Genomic DNA, 20,161 nt, shown 5'->3' on the forward strand with positions numbered 1-20,161 from the left:
GTGTAAACTCAGTTCTCATTAAACACCTTGCTAAGCTGACTTTGAAAAAGCATCATGCTACTAACCATCATGCATCGATGAAGAGCTAAAATGGAGATCAAAAACTTTTAGTCTAATTTTTAGCTCCCCCGTTGTGTTTTTAATATGACAGTGGAATAAATTTTGGCTAAATATATACAGTGTCAATGTCTCCAATCTGATTCACTTTAACAATTCATACGCCTTTGAAGAAAATGTGCAATTTGACATGCAAAAATATAAGCATAATGTAGATTTTCCTAGCAATTTTCTAAAAAAGAAATCTTTTCTTTCTGTCTCTATCACTTGATATTATATACCCCCAGGGGAATGGGCAACAGCATCTTCTCTCCTTCTTAGTTTTCAGGAAGACATGCTGACATGGAAAAAGAATAAACGATAGGAACAAGGCCACATGGCTAATTAGCAGCAGACCTGGAACAACAGACCTCCAGCTAACAGAAGAGAAAGAAAATTCAGCTAGAGAGATGCACTGTGTCTTTGACACAGGAAGTATACATATAATGACCCCACAACAAGACAATGAGAAATTACAACTACCACTCTGCTTTGGTTTCATAGCCCTAAAACCAACTTCAAAATAAAATATCTACCAACTGTACTCCGAGGTACAAAATAGGGGGGTGCTACCCCAACATGTACCTAGAAAAGATTTCACGTGGCACAGACATATGTTCCCATGAGTTTTATAACTCCTAAAAATCTGAGCCCAATGTGAGTCTACAGCCTTAAGAAAGTACTAAAACCAAGCATGACCGACAATTAAAAAACTGCAATGTCACAGACAGAAAGCAGAAGGAACAAAATCATGAATCAGTCTGACTTCTCAGGATAAAAGTATCAAATGGCCTTAATTAAGCCATTATGAAATTAAATGGGATTATTTCTCAACAGCTAAAACTTTTTCACCCCTGAATTTTAGTAAATTATTTTATTTACGGAATCCCCAACTTTGAAAACCACCCACATGTTAATAAAAATCGATGAGATTTTTAGCACAAAATACTTCAGTTTAAATTAGGATAAAGTATCTTGGTTTGGTTATCAAAGCCAAAAGTCAATTTGAGCATCTTATCTAACAACTGCCACAGAAATACACACTCTGATGGCTGGAGGTACAGAGTAGAGGACTGCAAGGAGCCGTGGGCAAACCTATGTCCCTGGGCACAAGAGCTCACATAGTTCTGTTGAGATGGAAGACTTATGGTCAGGAAAATAAATTCATTTCTTTCTTCCTAAGTTTCCTCTTCTATGAATTTTAAATTTAATATTTAGAAGAATAGCAAATGAACAGCATGGTTTCATTAGAAATTACATGAGCCTTTTTCAATGAGGTGCCAGATGCTTTCTGAAAGCAACTTTCAAGTGTTTGCAACATTATTTGCATAGCTCACATACAGCAGAATTTGGAAATGTTCATTAATAAAATAATAATTTCAGGTTTAATTTTTTGATATTCCCAATTTTTTATTATAAAAAATTAATGCTTTCTCCACTGCCCTGTTTGCAAAGTAGAAAAGTGCTATATTTTTATGCATCATTAAAATTTGATGCACATTTGTCAAGTGAGATTTCACAGCACCATTTTTTTTTTTTTTTTAGACAGGGGCTCTCTGTCACCCATGCTGGAGTGCAATGATGTGATTGTAGCTCACTGCAGCCTTGACCTCCCAAGCTCAAGTGATCATCCCACCTCAGCCTCCCAAGTAGCTGGGGCCAGCTGGGACCACAGGAGTGCACCACCACACCTGGCTAATTTTTTATATTTTTTGTACAGACAGGGTCTCCGTATGTTGCCCAGGCTGGATCACGGCATTTTTAATTCTACAGTTTGTCTTAATTGTTCTATAAATAGATTCACTCCACCCAGGACCCATTTAAGTCCTAGGCTCGCCATGCTTCCCTTGAGTATCCTTTGGACACTATTCCAGTGAAAGCCAGGAAACTGCATCAGGGCACATCAGCAATGACTTTTACTATAACTGCTCTTTGAAAAGATGTTCAGAAGCAAGTACCAGGAGGGAGGCATGGTCATATCCAACTCCTGACTTCTAAAGTACCAGAAAAAGAAACTCTGAGCAGTCTCTCAGGAAAAGAATATCCAATCAAAGCACCAAGTTTCACCAATGGCAGCATTTCTTTTTGTTTTGTTTTGTTTTGGTTTGGTTTGGTTTGGTTTGGTTTGGTTTGGTTTGGTTTGGTTTGGTTTGGTTTTGCTTGTTTTTTTGAGAAAGAGTCTCACTCTTTCCCCCAGACTGGAGTGCAGTGGTGCCATCTCGGCTCACTGCAACCTCCGCCTACCAGGTTCAAGTGATTCTCCTGCCTTAGCCTCCCAAGTAGCTGGGACTACAGGCGTCCACCACCATGCCCAGCTAATTTTTGTATTTTTAACAGAGATGGGGTTTCCCCATGTTGGCCAGGCTGGTCTCAAACTCCTGACCTCAACTGATCTGCCTGCCTCGGCCTCCCAAAATGCTGGGATTACAGGCATGAGTCACCACGCCCGGCCCAGTGGCAGCATTTCTAAAGACCCTTCTTCATCTTAGAATCTAGCAGCCCGAAGACTTTGTCATATTAACTTTAACAAGACTCAGTTCGTTAACAGAAAAATAATATATTGCACAAAAACATACTAAGGAAGCTCAACCTTCAAAACACCAACAAGAAAGTTGAATACAAATCAGAAATATTTACACAAATGTATACTGTACATTAAAGGTTATTCTAGCTTATTTTTCTCAAGGTTTAAAGATTATTATGTTTAACTAAAGAAAAGCACTCTTGGCTGGAAATCTGGAGACAGGGTTAGAGTTCCAGCTTTTGGCATCAATGCCCTCTGTTTCTTGGGTTAGTAGCTTCGTTTCTCTTAACCTCAATTCCTAATCTCTAAAACGATCAGGGTCGACTCCATAACTGTTAAACTTGTAGCTTCCTGATTTGCCATCTATAGTCCTTCTGGTATTTGTTTTATAAGTTATCCATAAGCATACCTTTGCTGAATAAGACACTAAAAAAAGTTCTTTTCTTTGTCTAGGTTTTGTACTCTATTCCTAGTCCTTGTTATTATTTTGTACACAAATACAACTATGGCTCACAATCACCAAGGCAATGATAATTACTACAATAGCTAACACATAAGTGCTTATAACGCGCCAGGTACTGTGCTAAGCACTTTACATATATTAATCTCTTCTTTCTCACCACAACCCTATGAGGTAGAAACCATGCTTATTCCCATTTGTAGAACTGAGGAGACTGGGGCACAGAGAGATTATGTAACTTTCCCAAGGTCATAAGGTTTACAAGTGGAAGGGCCAGAATTCAAACCCCAAGTATTCTGTCCATGGAACCCCCTCTGCTTAGCTACTACATCACACACACACCTGGAGAGTCTACGGAGGGTGAAGAGCAGCAGAGTCCACCTGCAAAATGTTGCTGGGGGCCCAGAAACTGAACTTATATCATGAATGATCCCAAAAACAGTGGTAGCTCATGATTCACAAATCCAGCAGAAGCACTTGGCACTAACATGTTTTTCCTTCCACGCTTTAGTTGCATAAGAAAGTAACACTGATGGAAAAGGGACTGAATTAAATCTACCTCCCTTCTTTCACTCATTAGGGGGAATGCACAAGTAACACGAATTGTGGAAGCACTGGTGACTTCCACGTCCCAGTGTTTAGTAGGCACCACTCTGTTATAACACAGCTCAAAGTCACTGTCCAGGGACACTGCAAGTTACCTGCCTCAAAGCTTAACAGCTGAAAACCATAGCCAGACAGGAATGGAAACACCAGTTCCACAGCCTGAAATGTGGGGCGGGGGGATCCAAGTGCTCAAATGAGGTAACAAAAAATTTCCTGTGCATCAAAATATACTGCAGCGTGCAATTAAACTGCACACTGCTATTCCCAATTAGAACAGAGAGAAAACAAGGAAGTCCTATTTAACCATTTAGCACACTGTTTTTATATATATATATGTATCATATACATAAAATATATAAATATATTTATTTCCATCATTCATAAATATAAATATATACATATGTGTGTGTGTGTATATACATATATATATATATATATTTTCCCCCCATCCAACTCTAATCTCAAGAACTTGGCTAAATTCCAAGAGAGGCTCAGCATTTCAGTGGGCCAAGGCCTGGGAAGGGGAGATAGCAGGTCTGAGTCCTAGAACCCAGGAAGCCCTCAGAGACGTCCAAGGGTCACAGCGCTGCGGATGCCCCTAGGGCTGCCCAGGCTGGTGGGGCGAGTCCTCGTTCGGCAACGCCAAAAGGAAACTGCTCCAGCGAAGAGGGGACAGTGAACTCCTCCCGCAGGACAACGCCACACTTTGGCTCACCACATCGCTTGAATTTCAGGTCCAAGGCCACGGACTTTTATCGACTGCTCTTTCAAACCCGGCACTGAGAGACCAGGGGCTGAGAACGGTAGCGAGAAACGGTGGAAAAGGGGGATGTGTTGTTTTACCTTCCAGGGAAAACAAGCACACATTTTAATCAAAACAACCCAGGGAGAAGCCAGCGAAGACCTCTTCGCCGGGCCCGTCTCCGGGCTTCTGAATCACTTCCTCCTTTCTGATGTGTCTCTGAGCTCGAGATTACGAAGTTGCTGAGAAAGTCTTGCCTCTCAGGGCAGCTTCCTGCGAGCGGGCGAGCGAGAGAGCCGAGCGCACGGCGCTGTCCGCGGGCGCCGACCCTGCCCGGCCGGGCCACCGCACGCGGCAGCGGGAGGACCTGGAGGCGGAGGAAGGACAGGGACCGGTTCCCAGAACCCGGAGCGCGAGCGCTGCCCAGCCCGCGTCTCCCGCTTACCCCAAGGTGCTGATGAAGCCGTTGACCGAGCCCTCCGCGTACAGGGACACGATGTCCCCTATGTAGAGGAAGCTGGACATTTTATCAGTCATGCTGCTTCATGTTCCACAGTGGACCTCCCCTCCTCTTCCCTGCGCCCTCGCCGCTCTCTCTCCAGGGAGCCGCCGAGGCACCAGCGGATAGGAGCGCGGGACGGCAGCGGCCAAGAGCCGCGGCGGAGGGCACGGCCCGAGCCACCAAGCGTCGCGGCTCAGCCGTGCGTGCGCGCCGGGGAAGCCAGGCAGGGGCCAAGCCGCAACTGCGGACACCCGGCGAAGAGCGCAGCCCCCGCCGCCTCCCCGGCAGGTTTCCTGTTCCTTTCTGAAGTTTTCTCTCCAACACCTTTGCTCCTCCTCCTCCTTCCCTCTCCGCTCCCTACTCCGTGTCCACTCCCCGCTCTGCGACTCGCCGGGGCAGTCACAGCCGCCGGGCGGGAGCTGGAAGTGGCAGAGCCCCCTGGGTCCCCTCTGGGGAATTTTTGGACCAGGTGCGGGTGCCCATTGGGCGAGGGGGAGGAGAGGAGCCCAGGAGAGGTGGGGGGGCAACCAATCAGGGAGCGGCGGCCGGGGGCGGAGCTGGGCCGGGGCGGGGCGACCCTCGGGAGGCCGGGCCACCCGGGAAACCGCTGCCGCCGCACCGGGCCGCTCGGGGACGCGACGCTGGGCGGCGCTGGAGGGGTGACGGGGTACGCGGGCCGGGGAACAGGCGCGTGCGGCCGCCCTGGAGAGGCCGGACCTGGGGCGCGACGGTCGCTGTCTGGGAAAGCGAAGGAGCTTGATGGGGGCAGGGAGGGTGAGAGTTGGCGGCCGGGCGAGCGCACTGTGGGACCCCGGCACAGTGGAGAGAGCCCCAGAGCCGCTGGAGACGAAAAGGTGGAGCCCGAGCCGGGTGGGTAATTTGCTGGCCAAGGAAGAGGTAGGCGTTGAAGTAAAGGAAAAAAATACAAATAAAAAAATGCATGATAAAGAAAGTAGAAGAGAGGAAGAGAGTGAGGGAAGGAGGATGATCTCGATTTAGTTGTGTAGTTTGGGTGGTCTTTTCCTCTTCTCTTCTCAAGTACGCGGCGTTAATGAAATTCGACCCGTCCGCTGATGTCCAGGTGGACGCGAACCTCCAGGGAGGTAAACGTCACTTGGCCGAGTCAGTTTTTTTAGCCAGCCTTCGGCGGCAAGGGCTGAGCTTTAAGCCTCCGAGGCCGCGCCTCCTGCGCTTCCTTAACTCCAAGCCGAGGTTAACCTTCCACCCCCATCAGCCTAAGGTCCCCTGCTCAAGAAGGCCCTGGCTTGTTTACATTTAAAGCTGCTGACTCTTAAAGCTCCAGCCGTTATAAACAAAACGCAGCTAGACACGTTTCCACGCCTTCTCTGTTGCTTCTGTAGCCCTCTTCTTAGAACATGATTTTAAAAACCTTTTGCCCTTCCCTTCTAGAAGACATGTTGGAGGCAAACTGTGTGGCGGTTTTGATACCAGCCACCTAATTTAAAAGTGCTACATAAGTAATCCCCACAGAGCAAAGTTTGCAGAAAGGCAGAGGAACTGGGGGTGTGCAGAAGCATGTTGTGTCAAATTGTGCAACTGACCAAAATGTAACTTACAGTCAGATGTCTTACATGTCTTAGAGTTCAAAGATGGTTTACATTGAGACTTATAATCACATAATAGAAAATGAAAGAATTAGCCCAGAATTCAAAAGGCCAAGCGGGGTGGCTCACGCCTGTAATCCCAGCACTTTGAGAGGCTGAGGCGGGAGGATCACCTGGGGTCAGGAGTTCAAGACCAGCTTGGCCAACATGGCAAAACCCCGTCTCTACTAAAAATACAAAAATTAGCCGGGCGTGTTGGCACAGGCCTATAGTCCCAGCTACTCCGGAGGCTGAGGCAGGAGAATTGCTCGAAGCCAGGAGGCAGAGGTTGCTGTGAGCAGAGATGGCACCACTGCACTCCAACCTGGGTGACAGAGCAAGACTGTGTCTCAAAGAAACAAAAGTTTGTGTTTAAAAAGCCTGCTAGTTAGAAGAGAATAGACACTGAATCCAGGAAACACCAGTGTAAAGCCTGTGTGTGTTGAGATAAACTAGACCCAGTCATTGTAATAGCATGCAGCTGACAGATCTCCTTTTTTGTGTCCTCTTTTGTAAAAAGTTACTTGACAACTTAGAAATGCCTATTACACGATCCAGCCCTTCTCTGTCTACACACATATCACTGTTGAGGGCCACCAAGACATTGGGCATAGGAGTTATTAAAAAGCTTGAGACGGAACAACATAATGACCCTAGAAATGGAAGTTTCTGTTTATCCAGGAGATCTATGCATTACATTCTATTGTTCCCCATATTGACAGCACTACTGTGCTATACATCCAGTGGATGCTCAATTATTGATCAAAATCATGAATGATCTTTGTTTTAAGTCACAAACTATCTGTGGCCAACACATACAAAATGAGTAGTGATTGGCCAGCCGCGGTGGCTCACGCCTGTAATTCCAACACTTTGGGAGGCGGAGGTGGGTGGATCACCTGAGGTCAGTAGTTTGAGACCAGCCTGGCCAACATGGTGAAACCCCGTCTCTACTAAAAATACAAAAACATTAGCCAGGCGTGGTGGTGGGTGCCTGTAATCCCAGCTACTTGGGAGGCCGAGGCAAGAGAATTGCTTGATTCTGGGAGGTGAAAGTTGCAGTGAACCGAGATTGCTCCATTGCAAACCAGCCTGGGCAACGAGTGAAACTTCATCTCAAAAAACAAAACAAAATGAGTAGTGGTTGTTTATGGTAATGAACAGGTGCAAACTTCAAACCATATACCCAAATTATTGATCAAAATTGTGAATGATCTTTGTTTCAAGTCACAAACTATCTGTAGACAACACATACAAAATGAGTAGTGGTTGTTTATGCTACTGAACAGGTGCAAACTTCAAACCATGTACCCAAATCCAATGTCTTCCTTCCTCTTCACCCTGTCCCCAACCCCCACCACTCAACACCCACAGAGGTATCCAACATAGTCTGGGGACTGGAGCTGGTCACTCTTCTGTGTTGGCATGGCAAAGATGGTTAGCCGGCCACACAGGGGTGGCCTAAGGGATGGCCAAGGGATTCATATAAAGTCTTGGGATCACTTTTTATTTCTTTCTCTACCTAGTTCTTCTTTTCTATTATCTCAAATATGTCTCTTTTTCACCTTTCCCTATATCATTACTCTCTTCTACACAGTTGCCTGTTTCTACCCTTCCAGTCTCTCCCATGTGCTATTTCATAGCAAGCCAGAGCTTTATACTTATAAAGTTGATCTCTTCAAAACTGCTTAAACCTCCAATGACAGCTTGTTGTCTACAGTAAGGCCTACCTACTGATGTGAGTGTTAGATGTGAACATCAGTCACTCTAAATAGATTCTCCTGTGCTGAGAATATGAGACAGTTTGCCAAACCCTCTCTCACCATGTCCTGTATTCCACACCATCCATGATCTGGTCTCCTTCTCCTTTTACAACCTGAGTTTCTGCCCTTCCATTCCTGGTATCCAGGAAAGCCAGACTTTCCACATGTAACCTGGCACTTTTAGTCTCCATGTCTTTGACTGTGATGTTCCCTCTGCCAGAAGTCCCTCTTCTCCCTTCTCCCACCTCTGCATGCCCAAGCTCTACTTCCCCAGTGGAACGTCCCATATACTGCCAAGGCAAAGTTCTACATCCTCCTGAATTCCCACAGCCAGGCCAACTTGCCGCCTAACATTCGTGGGTTTCCATGCCAAGAGTATCAGAGGCCCTTATTACATAATCTAAATATTAAAGGTTGCTAAGTGGCTAATAAACTGTAAAAGGTGGTGTAGTGTAGAGAGAGTTGGCCCACGTTTCTAGGTTCTGTCTCTACACTTGAGAAAATGAATTTATGCATGAGATTCTGGGATCTTGGACACTCAGAACACAGTTTAGAAGGAGGAGGAAGTTCAGGTTCCTGGTGAGCATATCCCCTTAATCCAGAAGAAGATCCTGTAAAACTCAGAGCCCAGGTCAGGAACTCAGTTGCCTGGTCTAAGGGCACATCCCTTTAAAGGTACCTCTCAACACTTTCCAACTTGCCTTCTTGTTATATCTGTACATCTTGAGTCTTACCAAACTAGAAACATCCTGAAAATGAGAACAGTGTCTAATTCATGTTTTATCCCTCATGGGGCCTAGCAGTACCCATTTATGACTTCAATAAATATTTAATAGATAAATGAAATAACTAATGTAGAATTTTTGAATGCTTAAATATTTTTATTACTTTAGATGATGAGAATAGTCCACCAAATGATATTCAAAAAGTCTCCTGTGCTGAGACTATGAGTCAACTCAGCAAAAGCCCAAGTTATCATGCCCTAAAAAACCCATAGGGAGAGATAATAAATAGAGCACAGTGTAATATTTGAAATGTTTGCTCCCAAAGGATTGCCTATATTAAAAATAAGGTTTCAGTAACCAGTTCTTCTAGCGGAGATGTTCTCAGGGTAATTTACATTCAGTGTTCACTTGGATATCCTCAGATCAATACTAGAAGTGAAAGAGTTTGCAATCTATTATCTGTCAACTGAGTGTTTTGTGAATTCCTTTTCTTACTCCCTGCATTGTAATGAGTATAATCTTTTTTTTGAGAAAGAGTTTCGCTCTTTGTTGCCGAGGCTAGAGTGCAGTGGCACAATCTTGGCTCACTTCTACCTCCACCTCCTGGGTTCAAGCAATTCTCCTGCCTCAGGCTCCCAAGTAGCTGGGATTACAGGTGCCTGCCACCATGCCTGGGTAATTTTTGTATTTTTAGTAGAGATGGGGTTTCACCATGTTGGCCAGGCTGGCCTGGAACTCCTGACCTCAGGTGATTTGCCCACCTCAGTCTCCCAAAGTGCTGGGATTACAGACATGAGCCGCTGCGCCTGGCCTAAATATAATTTTTAATAGTAACTGGTTTATTGAGCAGTCTGCTTCATGAGGTGCAAATAAAATACGGGGTTTTAAATCATTCCCTTTCAACAAAGGGAAATGTTCTATCAAATCTATATGTTCTGTCTTTTAATAATATTTCAAGGACAGCCCTTAGATTTAGAGTCATTGTCATTTTCAGTTATTAAAAATACACACACATGGCCGGGTGCGATGGGTCACACCTGTAATCCCAGCACTCTGGGAGGCCGAGGTGGGCAGATCACCTGAGGTAGGGAGTTCAAGACCAGCCTGGCCAATATGGTGAAACCTCATCTCTACTAAAAATACAAAAATTAGCAGGGCGTGGTGGTACATGCCTGTAATCCCAGCTACTCTGGAGGCTGAGGCATGAGAATCGCTTTAACCCAAGAGGTGGAGGTCGCAGTGAGCTGAGATCACACCACTGCACTCCAGCCTGAGTGACAGAGCGAGACTGTCTCAAAACATACACACACACAGACACACACACACTCCAGACTTCCTTCGATCAATAGGCCAGCATCAGGGAGGGATGTGGTCTGCTCTTTTACTCCTTCCCATACATCTTCACATTTTAGCTACTTGGGTGTTGGGAAGGGAATGCAGGATCAGGATGAAATGAGTAAACGTATCATTCTGACCTGGTTTGCAGTTTCAGTCCTCACGACTCCACTGCTCATCTAGTAAACTCTGACTGGTCGCAGAGGCCTTCTTGTCAGGTGGTTGTCAAATAGCAGTTCTATGCTGGGCATGTGGGTGACGATGTTAAAAGCTCTGAAAGACCTCGCAGTGCACAGTTCTTCGAAGTGGGAGAGCTTGCCCCAGCCTGACTTCTTCTCAACCCCTTCGGCTCCACCCCGACACTATCATCCACAGGCCAACCAACCTCTTGGGAGGGTTCTAGCAAGTCTGGCCTCTTTTTGACCATAAGAGATTTAGGCAGGGTCTGCTTCATGGTGTTGCAACCCGTGCAATAGCACAGGGCCCAGTGATCGGTTTGATGTTTTGTTGGTGCCATCCTGAAATTCTTGATTATTTTTTAACAAGAGGCCCCATAATTTTATTTTGCACTGAGCCATGAAAATTTATGTAGGTAGTTCTGGATACAGGCATCCTTACCATGCCAGAGACTGGGCGTGTAAACTGTTCCACTGATCCCCCTCATTCCATCAATCTTTCTATCAATCTCCAATTCCTTTTTCCCTACTCAGATCAACAAATCTGACATACCAAATCACTTCCAATTAGAACATCCAAGGCCAGGCTCTTGTAGGCACTACCACTCTTTACAAATTTCCTTCTGAAATATCCTCTAATTAGACAAGGGAAAATCTCTACTACACCTCACTAGACCAAAAATGGACAACTCTGCTAATTCACCATAATCAATTTGTATTCAGTGTGGAGAGTTTTGTGAATTTGCTCTCTAATAAATATACATTAGTCACGTATATCTCCTGTTGTGAAATGTTGGACTGAAAATGTGTCCTTAAGACCTCTGGGTCAAAGCTAAAAGGAAAAAGGTGGAAGGGATAGGGGAGAATGTAACCATCTCAGCCACTATCATCTTAACACTCTTGTGAGGCAGATCCTGTGGCCATTTCCCCTATACCCAGCCACCTTTCCCCCATAGTGTAACAGCCCAGTGGGGTTAACCCCACCCCCTACTCCAAGCATGGTTCTTAACTAGTCTAAACAAGTGCTTCTCAAGCTTTAGCACACCTAAGAAGCATCTGGAGAACTTGTTAAAACACAAATCCCTGGGCCTTATCTCCTGAGATTCTGATTTAGCTGGTCTTGGGGAGGACTTACTAACCTTCCTGAAGGGAGTGATTGTATGTGGGCAGGGGTCGGGGAGAGGAAGTTGAAACAAACCCTCCCTAGTGGCTAAGAAAATGATTTGTTTTTAATTTTTATTTTGAAATAACCTCAAACTTACAGAAATAACCTCCAATTTACAGAAAAGTTACAAGAATACCTAACTGTGACCTAAATTCAGTAATTTTTATAATTTGCCACATTTGTTTTATCACTGCCTTTACACACATACACATGCAATTTATTTTCAGAACCATTTGAGTGGGAGTTGCATACGTCATGCCCTATTGCCTTTTAACACTTCATGTATACCTAAGAACAAATATGTAGCCAAAGAACAACCATCAAGTTCAGGAAATTTAACTCTGATATACCACTGTCCCAATGGTGTCTTTTACATCATTTTTTTTCCCAGTTCAGAATCCTATTTAGAATCACATATAGCATTCAGTTTTCATGTCTTTTTTGTCTCTTTCAATCTATAACAATTCTTTAGCCACACTTTGCTTCAGTGACATTGACATTTTTTAAGAATACAAGCCATTTGGCCAGGCACAGTGGCTCACGCCTGTAATCCCAGGACTTTGGGAAGTCAAGGCAGGCAGATCACTGGAGGTCAGGAGTTTGAGATCATCCTGGCCAACATGGTGAATCCCTGTCTGTACTAAAAATACAAAAAGTAGCTGGGTGTGGTGGCAGGTGCCTGTAGTCCCAGCTACTCAAGAGACTGAGGCAGGAGATTTGCTTGAACCTGGGAGGTGGAGGTTGCTGTGAGCCGAGATCATGCCACTGCAGTCCAGCCTGAGTGACAGTGCAAGACTCTGAGAAAGAAAAGAGAGAGAGAGAGAGAGAGAGAGAGAGAGAGAGAGAGGAGAAGAGAGAAGAGAGAGAAGAAAGAGAAAGAGAGACGAGAGAAAGGAAGAAAAAAAAAAAGAAAGAAAGAAAGAAGAAAGAAAGAAGGAAGGAAGAAGGAAGGAAGAAGGAAAGAAGAGAAAGGAAGGAAGAAGAAGGCAGCGAATAAGAGAAGAAAAGGAATGACGAGAGAAGGGCAGAAAGAAATAAGAGAAGGAAGAAAGACAAAAGAAGAAAGACACAAGAAAGACAGAAATAGAAAGAACAGAAAAAAGAAAGCAAAGACACTCTAAAACCTAACAGCCCGCACGAACGTAAAAGACCCCCAGAACTAACTCAACTAAAGCCCACAGCAATCCTCCCTCACAGACATCCCCCCTGCACCTCCAGACCTCCATCCTCCCTCTCCCTAAATCACCAGACGAATTATTTCTTTATTTTTTAGTTTTTCTTTCTGGAGTACTTTCTTCGTTTCCTACTCCTCTCTCCCTCCCCCATTCGCTTCCTCTTCCCTCAGGAAGGAAGAGAGAAAAAAGAATACAAGCTATTTACTTATAGGCTGTTCCATAATTGGATTTGTCTTGTGTTTCACAATTAGATTAGGTTAAGCATTTCTAGCCAGAATACTACAAAAGTGATTATGTGTTCTTCCCAGGGCACCCTCACCTTAGGCACACGATGTATATCTATACCTGCTCTTTGTTGATGGTGTTAGTTTTGATCACTCTCAGAGTGTTGTCTAGTGGACAGGAATTTGGGAATAATCCCAAATCAGATCTCTTTTGAAGATGTGGCCCAGAAGAAACAATCTTAACCTGGGAAAACTCTGGAATTGCAGGCCAATCTCCAGGCACAAAATGTCTTACATCCATCTCAAAAATATTGTCTGATGCATCTTTTGACCCTTACCCAGTCTGTTTCCAAAGCCAGAGTTTGATATCAATCTACTGTGTTTCCCTATCTGCAGGAGACAAATATAAGCTTTCCAAGTGGTGCCTTTGAAGTTCTTCTCACTAGATTAGCTCTGAGGGTCAAAGATTTCCTTCCCCATGACTAACACACACACGCACGCACGCACACATGCATGCACACATTCTTCTGTCCTGCACTGGGTATGTACGGCGTGGGACCCAACAGAGCAGTAGCTCATTCCAAAACACTCACATCTCCAACAGCGCAACTGTTTTATATCCTTGGTCTGGGAGAAAGATTTTTAAGCATTGTATCCCTTGTGGTCAAATATTTCCTTTCAAAATTTGCATCTTGGTGTTATTGATGGCATTTCGATGCCTCCACTGAAACTCCCAACTTAACATCCCATTAAAATATTCTTCTGACCTATTTGAGGGTCACGGCTCTTAGAAGTATTTACACTACTTGCTGCTGAATCACTTATGGCTCGATCTGACCCTAATGTCACAATTCTATAAGGGGTTGGAAATGAAAAAGAGGAGAGATGTTGTAATTAGAAGTATTTTATGAAGAACTGATACAGCTGATACCATTTGGTTCTAAGAACCGTGATCAGTTAGAACTGAGAATCATCAAAATACTGAAGAAAAGAGAAAATGGCCCAGTCTCTATAACAGAAAAGAATGGGGAGTTTTCAGATAAAAATGAGCCAGGTGCTGTGGCTCACACCTGTAATTCCAATTCTTTGGGAGGCCAAAGTACGTGGATTGCTTGAGCCCAGGCGACCAACCTGGGCAGCATGGCGAAACCCCATCTCCACAAAAAATACAAAAATTAGCCGGGCATGGTGGTGCACGCCTGTAGTCCCAGCTACTCAGGAGGCTGAGGCAGGAGAATGGCGTGAACCCGGGAGGCGGAGCTTGCAATGAGCCAAGATCGCGCCGCTGCACTCCAGCCTGGGTGACAGAGCGAGACTCTGTCTCAAAATAAATAAATAAATAAATAAATAAATGAAAACCAAGCATCAGAGGTGTTGCTGTCTGTGCAGTAAGACATGCCAGTGACTGAACCCACACCAGAGCTGTCTCCAGAGCCTCTGGGCCACCAGCTCTGTCATTTACAGATCAATCCCTTCCATCAACAATAGTGAATTCTTTCGTTTTTGTTGCTTTTTGGGGTTTTTTGTGTGCTTTTTTTAAGATGAGTCTCGCTCTGTTGCCCAGGCTGGAGGGTAGTGGTGCCATCTTGGCTCACGGCAACCTACACCTCCCAGGTTAAAGTGATTCACCTGCCTCAGCCTCCGGAATAGCTGGTATTACAGGCACCCACCACCATACCCAGCTATTTTTAGTAGAGATGGGGTTTCGCATGTTGGTCAGGCTGGTCTCGCACTCCTGGCCTCAAGTGATCTACCCGCCTCTGCCTCCCAAAGTGCTAGGATTACAAGCATGAGCCACTGAGCCAGGCCAAAATGCTTGATAATTATTAAATTTTTCTCTTTCAAGGAATTTGAATTTTTTTAAAAAAAATATGCTTAAGAGAAAGAAATGTTTTTAACAGACACATTTCAGACAGCAGGGAAAAGCAAATTTTGAGACAAACAGAATGGCTAAATTTCCAGCGTGGTGTTATAAAACCACCCACAATTGTCACATGAGAACTCTGCCTTCCACAAGCTGACAGCTTTTTATCTCTTCAAAGAAGGTAGCAGATAAAACCCACAGAGAAAACTGCCATCTAACACCAGAGAATGCTGTCGTGCTTGTGGTTCCTGATTTTTGGGAAAACATAATGCTTTAGTTGGGCGAAACCAGGGAGGATAAATCCAGGGAAAACTGCCTGGAGTCCTTTTTCTCACCCCTGTGGTTCCCCCAAGTTTACCTTTGTTTTCTCTCATTTATGAATCTAGTTTGAAATGCAGTAATGTGGGTCTACTTTAGTGCATTATTTCGGAGGTATACATCCTGATTACCCAACTAATTAGCATCAATTTGTTTAAAGCAAGAACTCTGTGCTGTACTTTGTTTCAGAGTGAACGCCTAGACGTGGAGGAAGCTGTTTTGTACCTGTTTTTTGCACCTATAGGCACAGTACCACAGTCTACAGCCCTGATTATATGTAAGAACCTGATATATAAAAAAGCATCAGAAATCAATGGGAAAGCATAAGATTATGCAAGAAATGATGTTATTTACTTATATGCAGGATACTAGTTTAGCAGTTTTAAGCTATCACATATCTTAAAAGTAAATCCAGGGTCAGGTGCAGTGATTCACGCCTGTAATCCCAGCACTTTGGGAGGCCAAGGTGGAAGGATCACTTGAGGTCAGGAGTTTGAGACCAGTCTGGACATCACAGCCAGACCCCATCTTTCAAAAAAAATTTAATTTAAAAAACTACACCCATAGTCCCAGTTACTCAGAGGCTGAGACAGGAAGATCTGTTTAGCTCAGGAGTTTGAGGCTTCAGTGAGACACACGATGGTGCCACTGCACTCCAGCCTGGGTGACACAGTGAGACCTTGTCTCAAAAATAAATTAATTATTTATTTTTATATTTAATGACTTAATATATTCACCTGAATTTAAAATTCACCAAAATAAAGGGAATTGAATATTTCCCATCTTAAGAACAAGGTATATCTATGCTTAGAAATACATATGCATTAATATAAAAACATAGAGCAAATTATCAAGTAAGTTTAATTCTTACAGCTTTAAATTTTTTTTTTTTTTTTTTTTTTTTTTTTTTTTGAGATGGAGTCTTGCTGTGTCACCCAGGCTGGAGTGCAGTGGCGCGATCTCGGCTCACTGCAAGCTCCGCCTCCCGGGTTCACGCCATTCTCCCGCCTCAGCCTCCGAGTAGCTGGGACTACTGGCACCCGCCACCACGCCCGGCTAGTTTTTTGTATTTTTAGTAGAGACGGGGTTTCACCATGTTAGCCAGGATGGTCTTGATCTCCTGACCTCGTGATCCACCCGCCTCGGCCTCCCAAAGTGCTGGGATTACAGGCTTGAGCCACCGCGCCCGGCCTTAAATTTTTGTGTAAAAATTCTAACACCAGTAAGGGAAGGGGAAAGGCGAGTGAAGGGAACAAAAAGGTATATAAATGTATTTACTACCACTGAACTGCATACTTTAAATGCTAAAGATGATAAATTATATATGTGCATTTTACTTCTATTTTTAAAATGTAATAAAAAATTCAAATGAAAGTAAAACAACAAAGTGGGAATAGTTTGCAACAAATACTATAGGCAAAGGTTGGTTATAGGCAAAAAATGTATAATAGTGAGATATCATTTCTCATGCATTAGATTAGCAAAATAAGTTTTTAATTATTGTAACCAATGCTGCTAGTCAAACAACCAATCTCATACTTTGTACAACCATTTTAATGGCAATGTGGACGTATGGAATATAACCTAAAGAAATAATCCTATGTATGAAAAGTGCTTTATTCACAATTATGTTTATCATAGTAATAATAAGAAGAATGGAGAAGAAAATAAATATTGAACAGTAGCAAATTAGTGATTACACTGTAGCAGCTGACAGGGAATATAGTAAGCAATTCTTACTAAGAATATGTAATAATATATAAAGTGATTTATATGATGACTTTATTTTTATTTATTTATTTATTTATTTATTTATTTATTTGAAACAGAGTTTTGCTCGTCACCCCAGCTGGAGTACCGTGGCGCGGTCTTGGATCACTGCAACTTCCGCCTCCTGGGCTCAAGTAATTCTCCTGCCTCAGCCTCCCAAGTAGCTGGGATTACAGGCACCCACCACCATGTCCCGCTAATCTTTCTATATTTAGTAGAGACAGACAGGGTTTCACCATGTTAGCCAGGCTGGTCTCGAGCTCCTGACCTCAGGTGATTCACCCACCTTGGCCTCCCAAAGTGCTGGGATTAAAGGTGTGAGCCATCACGCCCTGCCTATATGATGACTTTAAAAGAAATAATACCACACATCTACAGCTGTCTAATCTTTGAAAAACCTGACAAAAACAAGAAATGGGGAAAGGATTCCCTATTTAATAAATGGTGCTGGGAAAATTGGCTAACCATAAGTAGAAAGCTGAAACTGGATCCTTTCCTAACTCCTTATATGAAAATTAATTCAAGCTGGATTAGAGACTTAAATATTAGACCTAAAACCATAAAAACCCTAGAAGAAAACCTAGGTAATACCATTCAGGACATAGGCATGGGCAAGGACTTCATGTCTAAAACACCAAAAGCAACAGCAACAAAAGCCAAAATTGACAAATGGGATCTCATTAAAGTAAAGAGCTTCTGCACAGCAAAAGAAACTATCATCAGAGTGAACAGGTAACCTACAGAATGGGAGAAAATTTTTGCAATCTACTCATCTGACAAAGGGCTAATATCCAGAACCTATAAAGAACTCAATCAAATTTACAAGAAAAAACAACCCCATCAAAAAGTGGGCAAAGGATATGAACAGACACTTCTCAAAAGAAGACATTCATACAGCCAACAGACACATGAAAAAAATGCTCATCATCACTCGCCATCAGAGAAATGCAAATCAAAACCGCAGTGAAATACCGTCTCACACCAGTTAGAATGACAGTCATTAAAAAAATCAGGAAACAGGTGCTGGAGAGGATGTGGAGAAATAAAAACACTTTTACACTGTTGGTGGGACTGTAAACTAGTTCAACCATTGTGGAAAACAGTGTGGCGATTCCTCAAGGATCTAGAACTAGAAATACCATTTCACCCAGCCATCCCATTACTGAGGATATACCCAAAGGGTTATAAGTCATGCTGCTATAAAGACACATGCACATGTATGTTTATTGCAGCACTATTCACAATAGCAAAGACTTGGAATCAACCCAAATGTCCATCAGTGACAGAGTGGATTAAGAAAATGTGGCACATATACACCATGGAATACTATGCAGCCGTAAAAAAGGATGAGTTTGAGTCCTTTGTAGGGACATGGATGCAGCTGGAAACCATCATTCTCAGCAAACTATCACAAGAACAGAAAACCGAATACCGCATGTTCTCACTCATAGGTGGGAATTGAACAGTGAGATCACTTGGGCACAGGAAGGGGATCATCACATACCGGGTCCTATTGTGGCAATGGGTGGGGGAGGGATAGCATTAGGAGATATACCTAATGTAAATGACGAGTTAATGGGTGCAGCACACCAACATGGCACATGTATACACATGTAACAAACCTGCACGTTGTGCACATGTACCCTAGAACTTAAAATATATATATTAAAAAAAAAAAAAAAAAAGGTCGGGCGCGGTAGCTCAAGCCTGTAATCCCAGCACTTTAGGAGGCCAAGACGGGCGGATCACGAGGTCAGGAGATCGAGACCATCCTGGCTAACACGGTGAAACCCTGTCTCTACTAAAAAATACAAAAAACTAGCCGGGCGAGGTGGCGGCGCCTGTAGTCCCAGCTACCGGGGAGGCTGAGGCAGGAGAAAGGTGTAAACCCGGGAGGCGGAGCTTGCAGTGAGCTGAGATCCAGCCACAGCACTCCAGCCTGGGTGACAGAGCGAGACTCTGTCTCAAAAAAAAAAAAAAACGAAGACACAGACCCACCCATTAGCCTAGGCCTACACAGGGTCAGGATCATGAATACCATGGTCTTCCACCTCCACATCTTGTCCCACTGGAAGGCCTCCAGGGACAGTAACACTCGTGGAGCTGTCATCTCCTGTGATGCCAATGCCTTCTTCTGGAATACCTCCTGAAAGACCTGGCTGAGGCTGCTTTACAGTTAACTTTTTTTGAATACGTAGGAGTACATTTTAAACTAGCAATAAAAATATATAATACAGTAAACACATAACCAGTAACAGTCATTTGTTATCATTATTAAGTATTATGTGTGACACATAATTGAATGTGCTATGCTTTTACATGACTGGCAGCACAGTAAGTTTGTTTACACCAACGTCACCACAAACACTTGAGTAATGAATGCATTGTGACTGCTATAACATCACTAGACTATGGAAAATGTCCAGCTCCATTATTATCTTATGGGACCACTGTCGTATAAGCAGTCCATTGTTGACTAAAACATCATTATTGATGCTCGACTGTATACAGAGATAGAGAACAGTGAGGTGCAGGAGAGGGGAGAAATAGGGAGAAACAGGTCAAAGGATACAAAGTAGCAGATATGTAGAGTGAGCAAGTCGAGACATCTACAGATGTGCAACATGAGAATTATAGCTGATAAAACTGTATTAGAGATTTTGTTAAATAAATTTAACAAAAAAGCTCATAAAAGTAACTACATGAAGTGATTGCTATGTTAATCTACTTCACTGTAGTAACTATTTTATTATTTCTGTAGATCCCATAATGTTGTAAACCTCAAATATACTAAATAAAATTTATTTGTTAAAAAAAGAACAAAAAAATAAATAAATAAAAGCAAGATAGAATCACTAGGGAAAAAACAATAATCAACAAAAAAGACTATTACAATAAAACTATGGTAATTTTTTCTCCTTTCCTAATGTTTTAGAGAGGATCTATTTTTTAAAGAAAAATATAAACTGTTCCACAATAAATGACATTTGCTTTTAAGAAAAAAAATTCCCCCCCTAATTATAAGGAAGGCTTTTTCCAGCAAAATCTGATCATGGCACAGTAGAGTGAGGGCAGAGCAGTAAAAGATGGAATCATCAGTTTCCGCTGTGCA

General features: G+C 43.4%; 1 protein-coding gene across 1 annotated transcript in view; it reads right to left on the bottom strand.

Annotated features, from left to right (window-relative positions):
* ITPR2 (inositol 1,4,5-trisphosphate receptor type 2) overlaps window positions 1–5,235 on the bottom strand; it is a 493,060-nt gene extending 487,825 nt beyond the window's left edge. The window contains exon 1 of the mRNA XM_010379849.2: window positions 4,874–5,235. Within this exon, the coding sequence (XP_010378151.1) occupies window positions 4,874–4,965 (92 nt within the window). The 5' untranslated portion in view covers window positions 4,966–5,235. The remainder of the gene's footprint in view (window positions 1–4,873) is intronic.
* Window positions 5,236–20,161: the final 14,926 nt, after the last annotated feature.

This window comes from Rhinopithecus roxellana, chromosome 10 (assembly GCF_007565055.1).
Source record: "Rhinopithecus roxellana isolate Shanxi Qingling chromosome 10, ASM756505v1, whole genome shotgun sequence".
Lineage (NCBI taxonomy): Eukaryota > Metazoa > Chordata > Mammalia > Primates > Cercopithecidae > Rhinopithecus > Rhinopithecus roxellana.